At 40.3% G+C, this 23,069-nt stretch overlaps 1 protein-coding gene across 1 annotated transcript; it reads right to left on the minus strand.

The window, feature by feature from the left end:
* Positions 1-4,368: 4,368 nt before the first annotated feature.
* Positions 4,369-22,827, minus strand: CATSPER3 (cation channel sperm associated 3). Its single transcript, XM_063292885.1, has 8 exons — positions 22,700-22,827; positions 18,473-18,626; positions 14,278-14,517; positions 11,216-11,398; positions 9,741-9,878; positions 7,967-8,086; positions 4,825-4,982; positions 4,369-4,477 (listed from the first exon to the last, which is right to left on the minus strand). Exons 1-8 carry the CDS (start codon positions 22,825-22,827, stop codon positions 4,369-4,371), a joined length of 1,230 nt encoding a protein of 409 aa, XP_063148955.1.
* Between the last annotated feature and the right edge of the window lie 242 nt (positions 22,828-23,069).

The raw sequence follows: 23,069 nt of genomic DNA on the forward strand, positions 1-23,069 counted from the left end.
GACTGATTGCAAACCCATGCTGATCTCCAGTTCTTCACCATCCTCATCTCTCTATCTGGAACTCATATTCCAGCAGACCCATATTTGTCTTTTTTGCAGCCACCATCACTGCTGATCTGTATTCAATTTGCAGTCATCTATTCCAAGAACTTTTTCACCAATACCAAGCAGGGTCCTCCAATCTATACCTCCGCATCTGATTTTTTTTTCCTAGATGAAGATTTTTGCAATTGTCTCTGTTACATTTCATTTTGCTAATTTCAGCCATTTCTCTAATGGTAACCCATCAAGGTCAATTTGAATTTTCATTCTGTCTCCTAGGGTATTGGATTTCCTACTCAATTTTTTGCCAACTGCAAATTTGATAAGAATTTCCTCCACCACTTTATCCAAGTTATTTTTAAAAATATAGAAGAGCAGAGGGCCCAAGACCACATCTTCTGGTACGCTGCTAGATACCTCTTTCTAGTTTGAGGAGTTCATTAATGAACACTTTTTGATTGCTTAATACTAATGACATGGCAGCTTTTCATATTTTGAAGCAAAATTCAAAGTAATGTGGTAGTATAAGTCCTAAAATAGGCATATCACAATTAAAACAAGAAACATGAAAGTGTAAGGTTTGAGTCTGAATCTGACTCCGAAATTGAAACTTATCCTGAGCCTGAAGGGAAAAATGAAACTTATCGGAAAATAGAAACCAGGAGTGACTCAGCAGAGCGGGAGAATTCAGAAACGCTGATTGGACAGAATCTGGAGGGAGGTTTGAATCCTCCAATCAGTGCTAGCAAGAAGAGAGTGGAGAAACACACCAACAAAAAGCAACCCGATTGGCTACAGAGGAGAAACGGCACGAAAAGGACCATATTAAAAGGCAGCAGTGCAAAGTGCAAACTGCCAGAGAAAACCGATCCTTCGAGCTCACAGCCTCTTCAGAAGAGTCCTTACCATAACCTGGAGCCTTGCCTGTAGCCAACACAGAATCAGTGCCAGCTCCTTCTGCCGATGTGGACCTGCCTTCCGTGCATTCTGCTCCAGCCGAATCCGGCCTTGCATCCAGTTCCAAGTTCCGTCTTGCTGCTCCAGTCGAGTCCAGCCTTGCCTCCAGTTCCAAGCCTTGTCTTGTCGTCCCAGTCAAGCCCAGCCTTGCCCTCAGTTCCACGCTTCGTCAAGTTGTTCCAACCGCATCCAGCCTTGCCTCTAGATCTGAAACTCGTCAAGTCATTCCAGCTGTGCCCAGCCTTGCCTCTAGTTCCAAGCCTCACATTGTCATTTCATCCAAGTCCAGCCTTGTCTCCAGTTCCAAGCCAAGCATCACAGTTCCAGTCGAGTCCTGCTTTGTCTCCAGATCCACACCTTGCCTTGTCTTGCCAGCTGAGTCTTGCCTAGCCTCCATTGCCAAGCCTAGCTTTACCTCCGTGCCGCGCCCTACAGCTGAGTTTCAAGCTTCCTCCGTGCCACGAGTCCTAGCCACACCTGGTCTTGCTGCTTCACTGAGAGGGTTAGCCGAGTTCTGCCTTGCTGCATTGCCACGAACTCTTTCTACTCCTGATCCTGCAGCCTTGCCTTGTTTTCCTTCACTGTCTGGGTGGATTTGATTGATCTGTACTGTCTAATCTATTCTAAGGATTCCCATCTGTTGTAAATAGTTTGTTGTAAATAAAGGACTTATTTGTATCTCTGCCCGGCTGTCTCCTAGTCAGAACAGGACAGAAATACCTCTTCAAAACCACTCTTCCCTGCTTATATGATGTGGCCCCATATACTTTGTAGTGCTCATCTCCCCAAAATTGTCAAGCATGGCTTTTGGCCCTCAGAAGATTGTCCCCATCCACCACCATCACCACCCTGCTTTGAATCATTTGCCCTGTTCCAATCATCAAGCATATCACCAGTCCTTCAGGATCCCTCAAAAGTTATACATAAAGTTTCAGACAATCCATCCACAACTTCCTTCAGCATCCTAGGATGCAGTTCATCAAATCCTAGAAATTTAAATCATTCAAAGTAAGGAGATAATCCCTGATCATCTTCTGTCAATCTCATGCTTTAGTCCTGCCCTGTTCTTCATAATTTCCTGGTGGAACACATACTTTTGTTGGAGGTCCTGGCAAATCCAGCATGCCTCATTAGCATGTGCATTATCATGTAAATTGAGTTTGTCCCACAATGCAACTCTGAGGAAGCTGTTTGTTGCCACTCCCACTTCCTCTCTGTTCTTCCTCCTCCTTCACCGGGAGCAAAGCATACAGCTATGTGCTGCTCCATCTCTGGGCACCATGTGGTGTGCCTAGAATACCCCCCTTCTTCCACACAGCTCTTAGCAGCTGTAGGGCTAAGGGTGAATTATGTATAGGGACAAAAGAAGAACAAAGATTTCATCTTTTTCACCAAACATGGATGTAACTGAACTAAGAATAAAGTCAGTAAGATTTTTTACTTTTAAAACCTACTCTGTCTAAGTGTGTGATTCTTTATGCTTGGGAGGGCTAAATGTGTAAGATCAACAATGAGTGTTTCTCTGACATGCTCATTGAAGCTATTTAAGATAATACTCTTTTTCTGTGTGCAGCTTCTCTGCTGTGTTATAAGCTCTGCTCCAGTTCAGTTGGTCCTAGCAGGCCACTAATTGGCTTCACTTTTTTCCTGGAGAAGACTGAACCAAAATAGTTGAGTAACTCCTCCTTTTCTTTGTTACCTATTAGCACGTTGTTATCTTCACTGAACAGCTTGTATACCTCGTATTTACTCTGAATATATCTGAATATGCCCTTCTCATTCTGAGCACCCTTCACTTATCTCTGTTTATTTTGAACTTTAGTTTTCCTGACATGCAATAAGGAATTATAATGGAAGATACTAGAAGAGCTTCTAAATTTGGGAAATCTAGAGTTATATTCAAGAATTATACTATTTGTAATAAGTAGGCAGACCCCATTCCACATCTGAATGTAAGTATTCTTTTCCAATGGAGGCAAGCACTTGATTGATAGTTTTCTGGGCAGCAATAAAATACATTTTTTTGCCATTGCCTTCTTCCAGAACGTTTTATTACTTCCTAATCTACCCTCCAGCCCTGGGATTTTCTGGTGGTCTCCTATCCAAATTATAACCAGGTCCAACTTCACTTAGCTTTTTTGATTAGTCAAAGTGAGGAAAATGCTGCCATCTGCTGTAAAGCTAACATACAATCCATAATATGTCTAATGCAGAATGCTCACATACTATTAGAATTAATGCTCTATGAAATATATCTACAGTAGGACTATGTGGAAAGAAAGATGTATTAGATGTCACTGACAGTGAGGGTCTCAACCTCAAAATGACTTACTGTTGCAAACCAACTTTTAATCTAAGTGAGTTCTACTCCCCAAAAATACATGCAGCGTGATAAAAGAACTTCTCTTAAATGATTTTTTAAAAATAGTTTCTCTGTTAGAAAGTGTCAATAATTTTGCTTTATGGGCATCATTTTTCAAATGCTTCTGAGCCTAGAATCAGATACTGTTTAGGTCTGTTTCAAATTTATTTTACTACTAAAAAGCCAGCAACTGACCTAGACTAACTACTTACTATTAAATAGGACATTTTTCAAGTCATTCTTTATGTAATATTATATGCCAATCCACTATATATAATCACAAAGGACTTCACGGCTATAATATAAAAATATGTGAGCCAGAAAATTCAGCACTGATTATGAGAACCCTTTCCTTTCATTCAGAAGGGGACAATCAATCTGCAAAGTTCTTAAAAGAATTTCAAGAGCTGACAATTTCTCCATTCAGTTGCATCTGAAGTATTAGTTCTTTTTCATATGTTGACAATAATGCAGGAAGGGTATATGCTCGACACCTGACAATACCTTCTGGCCAAAATAATGGACTTAATCACTAAAAAGTTCCTGACAGAAGGTCTAGCCTGAGTTTCTCTGTGCATTCATCAACTTTGGGAAGGGAAGTTTCACATGGACACCAGCTCCAACCCCTTCTTCATAACAAGAATAGAAAACTCTCAAGTAGATAAATACGTGTGTACATGGGTCTATTGTGTGTATGTATATCTTATGCATGTATATAGGGGTGTGTGTGTGTGTGTGTGTGTGTGTACTTTGCCATAAACTTATGCAGAATTAAAGAAATATAGCCACAAACACCAAGATATACTGGCAAAGCAGTCAAATTATGTTTACATTTTCCCAGAAAGGAACTACATCAATAATACCTTAACTCATGGGAGTTTTGCATTAATCTGACTAGTTCTTAAACTTGGGTTTCTTTTCTTCTTTATTTTTCAAATGCAAAGAAAGTATTTTGGGCGTATTAATTCATGGCAGTAGATGACCTACATGTCTGTGATAACAGTGGATTACCTAGATGTTCCCTTAAAGCACTGCAGAGCCTGCAAAGACTTTTCCTCGGACTGGTACAGCAGGGTGGTCAATATCGCAATCATTTCATAGTAGAGTTCTTGCAGCCTGAAATTAAACATATCCAGTCATCATATCAGTACTGAAAAGCAAAAAGACCACGTTCGTTCTTTACCAGGGCAACACAGAAACTACCCCACTCAATTCTCTTTGATGAAGTTCTATTTTCAACATGAAGTAAATGCTTTGGGCTCTGACAGTCATTTGGATACGCCATTTCTAAACACATTCCTTAACAACAGTCTTGGGATAACCATTTCAGATGCTTTAAAAAAAAAGAATAATGTTTTCTATTTGGTCTCAGGATTGAGGACCATCCAGCATTTGATCATTGCTGAATGCTAGCGTGTGAGTAGGATCTACTTTTCAGGCTCTATCCAAGAAAAGTTACACACTTGTATATGGTGGCATCCTGACAATCAAGGGATGTCAGATAGAGGTCGATGAATGGCAGGCTGGCACAGAAGTCTTCCAAGAGCATAGGATCTGAATGAAGCAGGTTTTTTTTAAAGCTTTCCACCATTTCATCAAAAGTTTTGTACTCAGTTGATTTCTAGGGTGAAAAGAGAGGTATAAAGGTTAATTACCAGAGCTCACTCAGAAGCCAGTTCCGGTTCCACAGAACTAATGATTATTTCAAGTAACTTCTTCAAATAGCAGAGAGCCAGCACTGGAAAGTGTGGGGTGGATTCGCAGATTTAGAAGTTTGCCTCATGAATAACCCCTTTAAATTTTGTCCAGACTCAATATTTAACGATGGGGGTATCATCAGGTCATGCTGTGCTGTCTCAACATGGAGGGGAGGGGCATCTATAGCAGATTGGGCAGCAGTGATATAGAAAGATGATGGAGGTGGATGATCATTTCAGTGACAATGGCAAAAGCATCATTTCATATGGGAGGTGGGGGGCGGGGTAGAGAAGGCAATGGTAAACCATTCCGGTCTTTTACCAAGAAAACCACATCAACAAAGCGATTGACAAGATAATGCCAGATAATGGGCTCCCTCAGCCCAGATGGCACGCAATATGATATTGAGGAAGAGCTAAGGAACTCTCAGAGTATTAATAATGTTTACAATATGGCTAAATTAAAGCTTTTGAGCTGTCTGGTTGCTTATGTCGCCATGAGGAAAAGAAAACCCAAAGTTGCAAAAACAACATTTCATTGGGAACATGGAACATAAGAAGCATGAACATGAGAGAGCTCAGTACAGTGAAAAATGAAATGAATTGACTACGCATTGATATCTTAGGCATCAGCAACTTGAGATGGGCTGGAACTCGACACTTTCTGTCAGACGATCATACTCTTTACTACTCAGGACATGAAAAACAAAGATAGAATGGTTTTGTTTTCATAATCAGGAAGTATAGTCCGGAAGTATATAGCAAGAACAGTACTTGGGCGCAGTGCAGTCAACGGCCAAATAATATCAATAAGACTTTGTGGACAACCTTTAAATATGATGACTATCCAAGTTTATGCTCCAACCACTGATGCAGAAGAAGAGGTTGATGAGTTTTAAGATAAATTTCAATTTGAAATTGACAGAATATGCAGGCAAGATGTGCTGCTTGTGATTGCAAGACTAGAATGCCCAAACCTGCAAATATTAGGGAGGAAAACATATTTGGACTGTACGGCTTACAAAACCAAAATGGAGCTAGAAAGCAATTTCTCCCAGTCCAATTATTTCTTCTAACGCAGTCTTCCAATAACAAAACAATGCCTATATACATTAAGATCACTAGATAGTACACAGAAATCAAAATTGACGACATTATTGGTTTAAGGAAGTGGAAGAGTTCAGTTATAACAGCAAAGACATGACCAGGGGCTGACTATGGAATATTTCATGAACTATTTATATCCTAGTTCCAAGTCAAGCTAACACAGAAGAAGAAAGCCAATCAGTTTCCACAAGATGATGGAATATTGTGATGGTTTATGATGGCATATACCCACCATTTTCAAGGAGAACATCAGGAATCATTTTGAAATCCTGGATCTCATTAACAGAGAACCAGAGGAACTGTGGAATGAAATCAAAAAAGTTGTTAATGATGAATGTGAGAAGAGACTGCTAAAGACCAAGGAGCAGAAGAAAACAAATTGATGTCAGAATAGTGGAAACAGCCAAGTGGAGAAGAGAAGCCAAAGCTGAAAAAGACAATGATCTCAGGAAGAACTTAACGAAGAATTTCAGAGAACTGCTAAAGAGACAAGAAGCATATAGAGATATCAAAGATGGAAACAGACATGGAAAAACAAGAAAAGGCTTCCAAAAGGTTTCCAAACTCAGAAGGAGGTTCCAAATTTGAGATGTGTGAGGGTTCACTGTTTTCCAAGGACTGGACAGATTGCTTTATTGTAGCACACACCTTCCCCAACAATAGGCTGTTGCCCTGAGTTAAGTCCACCCTCCTAGGCTTTGCAAGTTGATGTAGCCACATAAATAAAATAAATAAAAGTCTTAAAATTTGTAAAGTGGAATATAGCCTTTGCCTCCCTTCAAAAGTTCTTGCATTCGTTGGGATTAGGTGCTGCCTCCAGTCAGTACTCTGGTCATTACCAGGTCAGAAGGCTACAGAAATTAATGGACTATCTGCAAAATATGGCAAGCAACAGAAGTTTCTGTAAAGGTTCTAACCAAACCAGCAAATCCAGAGAATGACACAGTGACTAACAAATTGGAAGAGCTCATTCTTCATACCACTACCAAAGAAAGGAGACTTAACAGAGTGTGCAAATTATTGTACAATATCCTTCACATGCTAGCAAATGATGCTTAAGTTCATCTAATGAATATTACATGGAAAGGGAGATGCCCGATGTTCCAGCTAGATTTAGAAAAGACCAAGAAACAAGAGACATTATTGCTCCTGCATGCTGGACAACTGAGAAGGCCAAAGAATACCCCAAAGAGGTCAATACTGTATGCACTTCATTGATCATAAAAAGGTCTTTGATTGTGTCGACCATATCATGTTATGGAACGTGCTTAGGAAAGTAGGACTTGACTTGGAACTAGGACATTGTCCACATGAGAAACCTATTCACAGGGCAGGATGCCACAGTCCAGTGAGAATATAGCAAAACAGCCTAGATCTGAGTCAGCAAAAGTGTGAAACAAGATTATATACTCCTCTTATTTATTCAGTTTATATCCTGGATATATACCAAGGCAAGCTGGATTGGAAGAAGATGAGTGTGGTTTTAAAATTAGAAGAAGAAACATCAACAACCTGCACTATGGTGATGACACCACTCTGATAGTTTAAAAAACAAATGATCTGGAAAGGAGCATGGTGAAAAAACGGGATTAAGATTAAATATAAAGAAGACCAAACTAATGACAACAGAGACAGCAATCAGCCTGGAACTGAGAATGATTATATTGAAGTGGTAGATAGCTTCTGCTTTTTAGGATCGACTGTCAACAGTGACTTTAAGTTATGAATATTTGGGAGTTGACGACAACTAATTAACGGAGACTTATCTATTGAAGAACATTATAGAAAATACAGAGTGTACCTGCAGATTGAACAATTCATATATTTCTTCCTGTTGTCTTTTTAAGATGGCTTGCTTCTTTGTAATCAGAGTTATACGCCTTTCTTCTTTCAGCTTTTGCTCATATTGCTCAGTTGAATCCTACACATATCAGATCAAAGGATGTTGAGACAAAGGCCCCACTTGCTTCTAGCTTCCTACTAAGAATGGCCTCACTGGCTAGAGATGACAGGACAAAACTGGAGAGCAGAGTGACATGTTGGGGTAACTCATTTACACCAATTTACAACCATACTGGTTAAGCCAGTGAGTAGCAGCAATTTAAAATCAACTGCAGCATTTGCCATGTCTCAAATGACAAACTGTTTTTTCTTTGCAAGTTTAAGGTAGCCCTCTCCATCTGTGTACTCATTCTTCTCCCACTTCCAGGTGGCCAGGATGAATCTCTGACCATTTCCCCACTTGTGATTTATAGTGTCTTCATGGCATCACCCAAGCACACTGAAATCATAAAGTTTTTCCTCATTACAGGTAGTACTCGTTTAGTGACCACAACTGGGACTGGCAACTTGGTCATTAAATGAAGCAGTTGCTAAGTGAAACTGATAACTGTACTTATGATCTTACTTCAGCTTTCCTTTGCTTTACAGACCTGTGAAGGTTGTAAATGTAAGGATTGGTTGTGAAATTATTTTTTCATCACTGTCATAACTGTGAACAGTTGATAAATGAGTCAGTCACTAAATAAGGACTCTTTTTTTGGTGCCTTTGAGTCAATGTTGACTCCTGGAGACTGCCTGGACAAGTCCCTGCAGCTTTCGTGGCTGGATTTCTCGGAAGTGGTTTGCCCTTGCCTCCTTCCTAGGGTGAGAGAGAGGGACTGGCCCAAGGTCACCCAGCTGGCTTATGCCTAAGGCAGGAGTAGAACTCACCATCTCCCAGTTTCTCGCCTGATGCCTTAACCACTACACCAAACTGGCTGTCTAAACAAGGACTACCTGTATCATTATTTTGGCACAACCATGTTTGGATGACTGTAGAAAACACTAATTTACTAGCAGGAAAACAATCTCTGACAATGGCTTATTATTAGTGGATAAAGCATGCCTGATCACATACAATGTTTGAACCATGGTATTTTCATTAAGCCATAGTGGCTAAGTTACATCATGTTAAACAGTAATGGTTGGGTTCACACATCATGTTAAGCTCAAGGAAACAAACCTTATAATGCTTTAGCCTTATGTGTATACCAGACCATGCAGAAATAGTGATATATTGGTTTGCAAACTGGTAATATTGCTTTATTCAGATGATTAATTCATACTTTTAATATTGATATCATGACATTTTGGGTCCAAAATTTCTCTGCTTCCAGAAGGACAGGAATTAGAGCTGACAGATCTGGGATGCAAAAATCTGAAAGACCACTAGATGGCTGCAAATATATACAAGAACCTCTAACTCTATGTTCCCAGCTAGTGGTTGTCTGAAGTTTTGGAGACCAGATCTGGTAGACATACCATAAACACCCTTTTCAGCCAAGGGAGGTTTGGTAAAACAGAATCAAGTGTGGGACTATATCTAGTCTGAATTGTGTTAAAAAACCCAAAATTAAAAATATAGAAAATAGAATAAAATATACCCCTGAAGAGGTTTTTATTGAGCCTTAATTTTATTGAGCTTTAAAGGTTCTTTAAATCTGTGATAGTTGACATTATTTTTATACCCAATGCCTATTTCTAATAATTGGATTTGAGTAGAAATTTTAAAATGCCATACAAAGGCCACTTACCTGGATATCCATAATGACAACTCCAATAAACATATTGAAAAATACAAAAAATCCTAAGAGAATGAATATTATTGTGAATGTTCGACTTGTAACAAAGTTATTATCCAATTTTTCTTGCAAGTCTGTCCAGCCATCAACCTGAAATTTATCCAATTAAACATTACAAGCTAAAGATTGTCTTTCTCAAGCATCTGATAAATCATTTCTCTAGTCCAATGCATCTCTCCTGCATCACACACACATTCCTCGTGATACCTAAACCAACTGCACTTGTTTTAAATAGTAAAAATGACCAGTTTAGTAATCATTACTGATTCCTACATTTCACTGCACTCTTGCATTTATGCTGTTTCAGTTATCTTTGTTTGTTTTATCTGTTATTTCCTATTGTCATAAAAAAGATGAAGCAAGATAAAGGCTATAAGCCAGAGGCAGTGAGTTGGGGAACATGAGAAAGTAGAAACGTGCCCATGCCAGGGGTGCTTGCAGGAAATAGGTAAAAAAGTCAAGATGGTGGCCACAATCACAAAACATGTAAAAAAGGGGGCCAGAGCTTGATTCCATCATCGTAGTTGCCATCTTGATGTTTTTGACCTCTCTGCAGACCCCGTGGCTTGTGTTCTATTTTGGGGCCTTCCATCAACATTTAATTGATCATTCTGGAAAGAAGAGGCTAGACTAAATCAGTTTGGCCTGATCCAGAGAGCTTATGGTTATTCCTACACGGACCTTTGTGTGCTCACTCTACGCATGCACAAGCTTAGCTGAAGAGAGCAGTTGTTTTTTTAAAGCCCAACTAATACTGTTCACAAAGTGTACCCAGACATTATGACGATACTGCAGGGAAGTTAAGGTTCTTACTGCAATGCTAATCAGAACAAAGAGTTTGGCAACTACACCAGCTTTATTTAATCCTAGAAAAGCAGTTAGTGAAAGTATATTCTGAATTTTTGGTGAAACAAGTAAATCCCTAAATCAGGTTCTCAAACTATGAGTTGTGATCCACTGGGGCATCAGAAGTAACTTAGAGAAGGGTCACAAAATGTATGATGGGCAAAGCTTGAGCACTGTCGAAACTCACACTGGGCATTGGTCCTTTTTTGCCTGTGCAGGTCCACAAAGTTTGAATGATACCTCGATTAAAATTTAGCTCTTGAAAGTGGCTTATTTCCTGCTCCAGTCTAACCCCAACAAAATCAAAGCAAACAGGATTGGGGAAAGTACTAATCCTGACAAGTTAATAACCTTGATCTAAATAAGCAAGGTCTTGCCCCTTGTTTCCCCTTTTATAAACACACAGATCTTCTTGGTACCCATTCTAGCTGTATCCCAAATTTTTTCTATCTAGGTTAATTTTGCTGGAGAACTAGCCTGGAAGAACTAAGTCTCCAATTTTGGCTCCCACTCTAAAACAATAACATTAGCATAGTCAGTCTAGCAGAGCTGAGCATGATGTGAAATGCATGCAAAATTACCGTTACTAAGCTGAAAAGTGTAAAAAAGGCAGCTGCTAAAGTGCCCCAGTTCTGCGGGTCTCCGTGTTGAGGGTTTCCATACAAACCATGTCCCAGAATGGCAAAGATAAACATTAGCAAGAACAACAAGACAAGGACATAGATCACATTTTTCACAGTGTGGCCCACAGCTGCCATCAGATTCTGTAGAAGGGATGGACAAAAGAAAGAAAAACCAAGTGAATACAATTTATGTGACTTTATGTCAATCTTTTCCAGCCTCATGTTCTCCAGGTGTGTGAGGACAACAGTCTTTAGAGTTGCCAGCCACCTCTAGAGGACACCAGGACAGGGAAGGCTATTTTACATGAAGGAAAAAAGGGAGGCTCTAAACTAAAAATAATGGGACAGAAGGACATGAAGTTGGGTGTAGCTCTGCCCATCTCAAGCAAAGTTGCCATCTTACAGAATGGTCATCAATGGCATGGAAAAAGAATCCACAATATATCAGCAGCCCCACAGGCTACTTCAGAGAAAGCAACTTAGGGAAAGCATACAGATCACAGCTTCTGGAATTCTTTCCGATCCTTTAATAATAGCTCTATTCTGGATCACATGCCTGGGAGAGGGGGAGTTAAAATGTCAGCAACATTCCACGCCACTGCCCACTGCGCCTCTATAGGGACATATTGGGGGATTGGGGGGGGTGTTTTTTCTTCACAGGCCCCAGCCTGATTCAGCCCATTTTTTAATCTGATTTTTCTTTTGCTGGCTTCTTCCTCCACACCAAATTTGGTCCCATTCTATTCACTTTTCTGAGAGTTACTGGGGAGATGAACGGAGTCCTGCTCCCTTTACATAATTACTTTCCAATATTCTGTTGGGTTGGAAATGATTTTTGTAAAGAGAGCTCTGCTGCAGGATGGTTTATTATGAAATGAGCTGCATACAAGATGGCTTGTGCCTTTTCCAGACACTGATTTTATTTATTTGGTCAGCAATAATGGCACATCATCACCACCACAATGAATAAATAATACCATGTGCTTGTGTTTTATACTCAGAAGTGGATTCTGAAGTACAAAAAGTAATGTGCAAATATGTCTGAAATGTGGCTGCATCTGATGTTATTAATACTAAAAGGCACAGAAACTGCTAGGCTGATATCATCTTTGATCTGGCATCACAAGGTAATTCCTTTGCTGTATGCAGAGGTACCAAAAAGCACCTTATCCTGGCTTTGCAGAAATCCATTAACTAAACACCTGGACAGTCCAACAAATGGACTTGGAATCTGAAGTGTGAGATGTTGTTGGCAGTCACACATTTTGTCTTGAAAGAACTAGCAGATTGCGTAGGCATCTGTATCTGGCATCTGTACGCTTGTAGTAAAGGAAAGGCAGCCAGCCTATTCTTTAGTTAGTCCCTAGAGTAATATAATACATAGGCAGCATGGGCTTTTTTGCAGGTTTGAGTTAATAGAAATGTTTGTAATCGTAGCCAAAATCCATGACCAAGAGTATGAACTCAAGCAACATTCCCAAGTCGGAATTCACATCTGTTCCTGAGAGAATCTACTGTATGTTCTGATGTCTTTTGCAGTATTTTGTAAGAGTTAGTTCTGTTTGGAGTTCATAGCTGGTGACCCTATGCTTTTCAGTATTTCCTCTAAGGGCATATTAAGCAAGAGTTATTATACTGCAAAAGACCAAGAAGCTTGATATCTGCTTCATAACAAACACTGTTGATGAGTAGGAACAACAGTATTGTAACAGCTTTAGAGTGGAGGCTCTATAGAAATTACTACTTCTGTCGTAAGTTTACCAGTTCTGTATGGGACTGCTAATCAATTAAGAGAATCGGAACATCAATTACTCCAAGTTTAACTCAGTGCTGAGCACAATGGCTTGTGTTTAGAAGAACCAGAAGCAGCCTTCTTCTTCTGAAACTGGGTTTTTCTTTCCAGTGTGACTTGGGGTTTACAGTGTTAGTCTAGGGCAGTGATGGCAAACCTGTGACACATATGTCAAGGTGACAGGCCACAACATTTTGGGTGGCATGCCAGCGTTCACCAACACCTGACAACAGCTATTCTCCCTGAGAAGCCGAAGCCACCCCAGCCCAGTCCCAGCCACAGTCACCCTTGGCCCCTCTAAGGCCCTGCTGCCCTGCCCTCTGATGCCCCAGCTCACCTGGCTGCCTTCTTGCTCCCTCTTGTGTGAAGCAGGTTCCCACAGAAGCTGCGGGAGCAACGGCATGAAGGGGCAATAATAATGATAGTTGTTGCTGTTGTTGTTATTGCCCCTTTGCACACAGCCAGTTCCTGGAGAAACCGCCTGCAATTTGCCCGAAGGGGCGCAAAGGGGCGTGCCTTGGCACAAAGGGGCGTCTTTGAGTGAAGGAGCATGATTTTGCTGGCTTGGAGCAAAGCTCTTGCTGTTGTTGTTGTTCAGGGGGGTGACAGCCAGCAGAGTCAAGTTACGCATTTTCCAAATTTTTTAACATGCCAAGCCCAAAAGATTCACCATCACTGATCTAGGGCGATGTTTCTTAACCTTGGCAACTTTCAGATAATGTGGACTTCAACTCCCGGAATTCCCCAGCCAGCTGAGGGATTCTTATGGAAGACCAATGGAGTTGGGGCCTTCTGAATCTCAGAGGTCAAACTGTTCCACAGGGCAGCACCACAACAGTGGACCAGGCTTCCTGGGTCCCATCAGACGACCTTGCTGGATGGAAGGGATCCTGTCAGATCTGATGGGAAGAGTTCTGAATGGAGGGATTTTCTTCCCAACCCAGGAAACTTGGGGTTAATATAGAAAGATCATATAGGCTTCGGAGATAAAAATATATATTTTTAAAATCTTCTAATGGTAAATTAGCATGCTAGGCTTAGTCTTCTAAGATCCAAGAGATATTTAAAAATAGAGAGAAAGGCATTCCAATATGTGATCTGTTCCCAAAGCCTGAAGGTGAATCTTGGCATTAATGCTGACAGGAGAACTGGAACGTTGCACAGGTCTACAAGACAAATGAGAGGCTCCTTCTGAACAGGAAAAGGAGAGCTGTATCTGTTTACTTACGGTCATCCCTGGGCTATAATAGATCAGCTTCAGGACCCGGAGTGCCTGGAACCCTTTCAGCACGGTTATAACATGGTGCCTTTTTGGATTGTTATGGTCAATGGTGTATGGGAGGTAAGCAATGAGAAGAACAGCAGCATCAAAACGCTTATAACCATCCTTCCAGTAATTAACTGGGTCCAAGTAAAGGTTCATCAGAAATTCTGCAGTATAGATGGCTAAAATGATCAAATCTGCTACCTAAGAAAGAAATTGCTTGTAACTGATATTGTTCAAAGGAACATGTTTGCTCATATGTTGCTGACATACATACATACATACATACATAGATATATACATACACATACATACATATATACATACACACACATATACATATATACACACACACATACACACATACACACACACACACATATATATATATATATATATAGAGAGAGAGAGAGAGAGAGAGAAAGAGACTTCTCCTTTGAAAGCTTCTAAATTACAGTTAGTCATTTTTTTCAGGTTTGTCTGCTTATCTGCCCTCCAGTTTTTGAACTAAATAATAACAACTAGATTATTTAATTTTACCGCTGTTCCACCAAACAGTGTAGCTTGAGGCAAGCCATTTGAGAATTGTGGACACAATGGGCCCATATGTATAGGCTCTCCTTGACAGTTGTGCCACCTGACCTCAATTTTTAATGATTATTATTTAATGAAAAATTTAAATAAATGAGAAGTTTGCATGCAGCAAAGCAGAGCAGCCTGTAACCCCTTGATTCCCAATGCTTCTAGATCTCACAGATAAGGCTTTATCTTAGCAGATCAGAATGATGGGCAACTGCAGCCCAGTCCTTCATTTGGCAGTGGAGTTTCCTGCCCAGAAAGAAACAAACAAAAGTTGGGGAGATATAAAACATGGAGAGAAGTTTTGGAAGTCCTGGCAAATCCAGCATGCCTCATTAGCATGTGAATTAGCATGTAAATTGAGTTGTCCCACAATGCAACTCTGAGGAAGCTGTTTGTTGCCACTCCCACTTCCTCTCTCTCTCTTTCCCCTTTCTTCCACCCAGGGAAAACCAAGCATGCTGCTCTGCTCTCCATTCATCAAGGCCATGTGCTCGGGCCTTGATGAATTCTGCCCCTTTCTTCCAGGCAGCTCTTGGCAGCTGTAGGGCTGAGGGTTTAGGACAAACTAAGGATTTAGAAAGAAAAGAAGAACAAAGGAACTTCATCTTTTCCACCAAGATGGATGTAACAGAAGCAACAATAAAGTCAGTAAGAAATTCTTTTACTTATCTTAACCTAATCTGTCAAGTATGTAATTCTTTATGCTCGGGAAGGCTGAATGTGTAAGATCAATAACCTGTGTTTCTCTGACATGCTCACTAAAGCGATCTAAGAAAATTTTCTTTTTCTGTGCCAGCTTCTCAGCTGTGTTATAAGCTATGCTCCATTTCAGTGGTTCTAGCAGACCACTAAATTGGCTTCAAGAAGCTAGAGAAAATGGCAGGACCAACCTCACCAGTTTGTAATAATCTGGTGGCCATCCAGATTATTACAGCCTAGATGTGGCAATTCTAGCAATGAGGGCGAAGGGGGAGGCTGAATTTCATGCATTCTTCAGTGAGAGGCATCTAACAGACTGTTAGACCTCTTCAAGTAACATGACTATGAGTTGCATGCCAGAGTAAGTGAGTGAATCAATCAATCAATCAATCAATCAATGAATCTTCAGGTTTCAGAGCTGAGACTGGAAATCTGGCTCATTCAGTTAAAAAAAGACCTCCTAAGAAGACAAGTTTTGCATTGAAAATGGTATGCACTCAACGTCCAGCATAGGAAATGGTATCCACCCAATGTGTAGTTGTCTAATATACAGCTAGAAATTTGAGCTTAGCTCCATCACTCTTAGTGCAGTGATGTCACTTTAATGTATGAAACGACACAGGATCTATCACTTTTATTTTTAATCTATTGGAAGGTGATAATGTTGTATAAGGGTCAGTGTTTGATAAATAAGTAAAACTATATGGCTCCCATTTTCAAACCCCTTGACAGATTATTTATTAAAAACAAAGCAATGAATGGACTTCCTGACATTAGCCAGGCTTTTCTCTCAGCTTCCATGCCAGTGGAATATATAATTAAAGCCAAGAGATTTGTATACATTAGCTCCCTTCAAGTAAGTTAAGAGATTCAAGGTATGTGAAAGATAAGTGCTTCTCAAGAGGAAGGCCAAATCGTGAGAGAAGAGGTTATTACAGGGCAAACATTTTTATTTCAAGTTCATATTCTTTGAGCTTCAGAGTAAATGTGTTCAGTTCCAAACAGATTACCAGGGAGTGGGTGAAGAGAAAATTATACTGATTACTAGGATTGGAAAAACAATCCAGATAAACAAATCTCTATCATACTGAGTATGCAACATAATATTTTCCAAGCCTTAAGGAATATATGGGAGAGGGAGAGGGAATACATGGAAGATTAGGGTTCACAATCCAGGCAATTGCTCAGGAGTAAATCCTAACTTATTAGTAATTTTGCTAGTTGGCTATATTGTAAGGGCTAATAGCTAAGTATGGGCATGGCCTAAACAAGGGAGTCTTAATGCCCTCAGTTAGCAAGCCACAGGCCCAGTGCTAAAGTGTTGGTTACCAGTACGATTAGATGTGTACTAGATTGGTTTGTGGGTTGAATCTGGATTCAAATTTCAGCTTGATGCCTCAAGCCATGTTGAATCTTCGCTTGCATTTGGACCTTGCCAATCTGTGCTGCGGAGGGTAACAATGGCTTTGCGTCTTTGCTACTGATAGCACTGCTTTTGCTGGAGGCCTTCCTGCCACTGAGGAACCCAGAAGCCTACTTTAGAGATTAGCATAACTAGTAAGGCTGTTCAGGGCTTTGAATCCAAAGACAAAAAACATGTTTCACAGTATGCAGGGGGGCTCCATCAACCCATCTGCAACTTCTTAAAGCAGCTGCATCTTTTCATGGGATCACATCACTGCCTTCTGCAGCTGTACTGAAAACCAAGGAAAAGATGTGTTTGGTTTCAAGACTTACAGAGGGGCACCATGTTCACTGCTCACTCCGAAGCATCTCTGTACCTTCAAATCTAAAACACTACACCACCACAATAAATAGTACTTGAATATGTGAAAAGCCCCCAATTCAGCTAAAGTCCCCATGATAACTAAATTAAATCCAATAGCATGCATGCAGTTAACTTACTAATACTACCACTGCTATCTAAATCTAGTTTTGGGTCTAATTTCCTTGCCTTTCCTGTGATCCACACCCTCTGTATCTACTGTCTGTATTAGGGAAAAAGTCTCCTATCACTGAAATTAATAATTCAGTCAAATTCGTAAGACTCCTTAGATTCAGCAGAATTGACTGTGCCTACGTACCTCCTTCTCTTCCTGCAAATTTGTTAAGACTTTGTAGGGCAGCATTGCTTGAGGAGGATTTGTTCTTGAGTTCTAGAAGTTATCATGAATGACACATATGCTGTATACGTTTTGTCAATTAAATGTTATTGCTTTCAAGGCAACTAGTTCTTCTTTAAAATTTGAACATGAAAGCACAGAAGTTTCACTGGGTCTGACCAAAAGCCCATCTAGGTTAGCATGCCATTCCTTCAGTGGCTAGCTAGATGTCCCTCAGAAGCTTCCAAGCAGCCCAAGCTCAGTAGCAGCCCTCCATCATGTTCTACTATGACTGATATTTACAGTCATAACTGCCTTTGATTTCTTTTCTTCCTAGTGTTTTTCCTGCATGTGCAGGGTCTGCTTTTTTTTTGGATCAACTGAATGTTGATCCATTGTTTGTAACAGGAGTTGACCGACCACTTGTCACCCAAGCCTGATGTCATGGGCTGAGAGAGAGTGACTGGCCCAAAGTCACCCAGCCAGCTTTCATGCCTAAGGTGGGACTAGAACTCACAGTCTCCTGGTTTCTAGGCTGGAGCCTTAACCACTAGGCCAAACTGGTTCTCTTCATAACTGCCCTTGATGCTAGGATAAAAATGTAGCTATCACACATTGATAGCCTTTTCCTCCATGAACAGGCTGAAATCTCTTTCAAAACTTGATCTTTCTCCTCATCTTCCTCCTCTTTTCTTCTGAAAAGAAAGAATGTCTTTAAATCAATCAGTGCAAAATGAGGACTTGTGGCCACCTCAGTTGGCAGCAATTTTCATTACCTCCAGGAAGAAATGTGACTCATAACGAACTTTATAATCTGTTTCTAAAGCCAAGAATATTGCATTGAGTGTGATGCTGCTGATCATAATAGACTTGAACAGAGGATGATAGAATAAATTTTCAACAAACTTATACAGCTCAACGTCTCTCCTCCTGGAAAGAAAAATATGACAAAATTGAATCTGCAACCTGAAAAATCCTGTTTTCTTAAGCCACTGCTTGTTCAAACAAAAACAAATTCATATCATACAGAAGGTGTGGTTATAAGAAATGCTTTGGACTTAGACAGGAGTCATCGGATAGTTAAAACAACTAACTGCAAGCATAGACTCATTGGATTATCCTTCAACTGTGGTGAAATAGCAAGAAAAAAATTCAGATGTCAAGTCAACTGGGGAATAATACTTAACATTTCCTTTGCTGGGAAGGGCCGAGTGCTATTGGGGCAATTCCGCACAGCCACCAGTCTCACCCCTTATATCCTCAAACGTGGTTTTGTCTTACTGAGAAAGTGTCCCCATAGCTGCAGCCCGTCTTCCTATGGAGCTGGCCAGCTGTCCTTCCAGCCAACTAACAGAAAGGTTTAGGAAAAAAAGATGCCTTATCTCTGTCCATCTCTAACCAATTTTGCTTTTTTTCACTGATAAAAAGAACAACTGGCTACTATGCAGGGGTAATGGCAAAGCTACACCTCTGAGTCACTAGAGAAGAGGGCACAAATACCAACAGTGTCTTGACTACATGAAGTAGGGTTGACAGCATTCCAATGGAAAACTATCCACCCCACTATTTCAGAGGACTTGCTACAAAATTGTCTTAGCTTCTCTTCCAAGCTAATAATCACCTTGGCTTCTGAAGCCTCATGGTGTTGTGGGGACTCAAGAGCATCATGCCTGTTTCAGACTTGCATGTAAAAGGAGCTTTTACTGCTTACAGTGACAGCCTAGGAGAACACTTTTATCTTTCTTCCAAAAGAAAAGTCCCTGTAAAAGAAGGGAATTTGGAACAAAGAGGCAACTAAAGTGATCTGACCATTTTGAAACCCATAGTGGAAAAGGGCCAGAAGAGGTAGTTTATAACAGAGAAGTGAAAGGATAAAGCATCCTAGCCCCTCTCTTGTATAGATTTTCTTAATTTTTTTTTAAAGGGGAAGTATTAGACTATGGTTGTGTTGGTATTTGTTTGTTCTGCTTGGCAGCAAGTCACTGAGACTCCAGGTATCCATGGGAACAAATGGTTTCCTTAGGTGTTTGGCAGGGTGAAAAAGTCAGGCCTCAAGTGGTCAACAAGGTTTAAGAGTTCAATGACCTTATATGGGAAACTGAAATCATCCTCTGCTTCCTTGCTTAATTTGCATTTAAATAAGCCAGTTCTGCCAACTCTTTGCTTGCTTGCTTCTCCTGTTTTTGCAGCCTCTCTTTCTGCTCAGCACACTTGTGTGTGTGTGCATGTGTACTTGTAATATGCTTTTTTGGATTTAAGGATTTTGCCCATCCAGGGCTCTGGATGAGGAAATTGTTTACGTTCTATGCTTTGTTTGAATACAGTTATTTTTGTTGAAATGCCTGGTGTCTTCTTTCTGATCTCTCGGGCCAAACGCTTTCCAGCACTCCGCACAAACTCCAACAGGTTGTACATAATTTGGTGTTTAGGAGCCTCTGTGTATGTAATGCTTTATTGTATAGCCCTCTTCCCTTATCCCAGCATTCATGTTCCAATTGCCCACTGTCATAGGCCTTAGTTGCAGTCTCTCTTTCTAAAAAACTGAAACCTACTTCAGACTTTAGTTTCAAGTTCTTAAGTGAACCATGGTTAGATTTTCTTCACCATCGGACTCTTTTATCCAGAGTTGCCTTCCTCAGCCATGGAAATTCACTGGGTGACTTTGAGTCACTTGCTCTCAATCCAATTTGCCTCATGAGGTTGCAGTTGTGGGGATGAAATGAAGGGATTTCTGGGTAAGCTTTCTTGAGCTCCTGGAGGAAGGGCAGGATATAAATCTAATCTCCCCAAATTGGAATGTTATGTATGCAGAACTATCACAGAGCAACTGCCTTCTCAGAGGCAGAGGACACATCAGTCTTCACATTGAGGGATCCCATCACACTTGGGGTACAGATTTAGCTATCCTGGAAAGAAGGCTGCTTGTTCTGGCCTTTCCTGTTTTGGGGACCCAGCAAGAAGAAAGCACCCTCTTTTGGGGACCCTTCATTTCATTAAATCTGAATATTTCAAAGACCATCCAGGACAGGGTGGGACTCCAAGTGTAATAGGTAACCAGAGCCCATTTTTGTTCAAGAGTACCTAGAGGAAGTCAGCTGCATTTGTAGTAACAGTTAAAAGAAAGAGAATAATCAAAAAAGAGGATGTAGGTGTTAGAAGTCAGTGATGTCTCCTAAAAACAGAGCTTTCTGGTTTGGCAGATAAATCTATCCTGCTTGCAATGTTCAGATGCATTATGAGTTGTAAGGCATTTTGCCCAGTGGAGTCCTTGGTGCTCTCTGAGCCTTGTTGTTTTCTTGCAGACGTTTCATTGCCAGACTAGGCAACATCTTCAGTGCGAAGAGGGAGTGGGCCTCGCTCTCAGTTTATATACCATGACTTGCCCTGCTTGTGTTGGTAGGGGTGTTGTTCTCTCCTTGGGAGTTGATTGGGCTGTTGTTTGCTGCTTGGTTGATTGACTGAGTTAATAGTTCTTTGATTAGGGTGTATTGTGCTGTTTGATGGTTCATCTGGTGTTGATCCTAGTGTTGATTTTTGCATATCTGGGTGTTGATTGCTGGCAATGGAGTGTCCTGGTCTTTTGGCTTTTCTATTGTCTCTTGAATGGTCTGTAAATGTTGTTTACCTCTATGTGTCTGTTGATGGCTGCTTTGTCTGAGTTCCAGGCTTCCAGGAATTCTCTGGCCCAGTTTTATATGTCAGGGTATAATATTGTTTGTCTTGAACTTGTGTGAGCTAAATTCCAATGGTTTTTAAGTCATGATTTGTGTTGCATTAATCCAGCCAATTCTGGTTAATTCATTAGCCACAGTTAAACAAACTATGATTTAGTATGATGTATGAACTTTCAATTTTTCTCTATCCATCTACTATTCTGAGTGCAAGCAGAAATCTTAAGTGCACACATTGAGCAGACCACAGGGCACTGTAGTATATCTTCAGTGCTAACCACCAGCCCTTGCCGAAACTTTGATGGGCTGCTAGGATGTCATCAGAACTCTTGGTCAAGCTGTTTTTCATGTGATATTTTTGCCATTCAGGACCATTTTCTCCACTGCAAACGCTTTATGTTATTGTTAGAGCTTCTTGATGTTGTCCCTCATTCAGACCTTAAAACTCTTTCATCTTCTTGAGTGTGCTTTTGTTAGGAATTACAAATGCTTGGATAATATACAGTAAGAAACGTGTATGCGTCATCATTACTAAACCCAGAGAGAAATCTTGCAGAAAAGACTGTTTATTTCTTACTGCACATAAGCCACCACCCTCTCTGGTACACAGTTTTGGTGAACATTTCTTCTTTTAGCATGGCTAATGCCAAATTTTTCAGAAGAAATAACACTGTGCTTAACTTTCTCAAAAGTCTTTTTTCCCCCTGCAAAAGAGGCTTCAGCTTTTTTACCCTGGTCTTAAAAGTGCTTGAGAATTTATTCTGAATTGCTGTTGGTGGTGCTCCTGAGCTTATTTTAGTATTGTAGATGACAGAGTCTGCTACTCCCGGTGCTGCCCTTTGCCATTATGTGCCTTCCCATTATTCTGAAGCCTCCCTGGCTGGCCATTGTTTCTGAAAAAGCCCAATGAGAGAAGGTCCTTCATCACATCATACCTAGAGAGTTAACCAAGGTATGAAAACCAGGGAGGCTGGAAGCTGCTGGAGAGAGGATTGTACAGCATAATGAGGTACTCACACACAGAACTAAGGACAAACATTTCATTCTTGACTGGTAAAAATTACTCCAAAATTCATAAAAATTATCTTCTTTAAAAGGAATTTTGAAATAAAAATGAATCCCATCAAATGAAAAGGAAAGAAAGCCCTTTTTTTTTTGCATGTACAAAATAATGAGAAGGACATAATTCCTTCCAAGGACATGACATTCAAAATTATTATAACTCTTAAGATACATATTCGAGATAAAGCTTTGGGCAATGTGTGATTCAAAATTTTGTGAATCAGTTTCTAGATATGATACAAAGTAAAAAAATCCTGGCTGAAATCTTACCGGTATCCAAACACATAGTGTTTCACTTCAGTTTCAGATCCAGACTTAAATGCCTCAAATGAGAGCGTGTCAATTAGTCGAGATTTTTCAGGAAATTCTGCAGAATCTGTAGCGACACTTCCCAACATTTGAACTGTGCTTATGTTTTCACAACCAGCACTGCAAATCAAGAGAAAGTCTACCTGGAAAAGAACGAAAGTGCCAGTATGACCTCACTTCCTTTGTGACCTCACAATTTTAGAATGGCATATGCAAAATCTAAAATTTGCTGTCTTGGGCTTTCCCAGTTTAGAGGAAAGTACAGTAAACATTCCTATCACTTTAGTAGTGCTGTATTTTTTATTTATAATACGAAAACTGTAGAGGAAGT

This window comes from Candoia aspera, chromosome 2, assembly GCF_035149785.1.
Source record: "Candoia aspera isolate rCanAsp1 chromosome 2, rCanAsp1.hap2, whole genome shotgun sequence".
NCBI lineage: Eukaryota > Metazoa > Chordata > Lepidosauria > Squamata > Boidae > Candoia > Candoia aspera.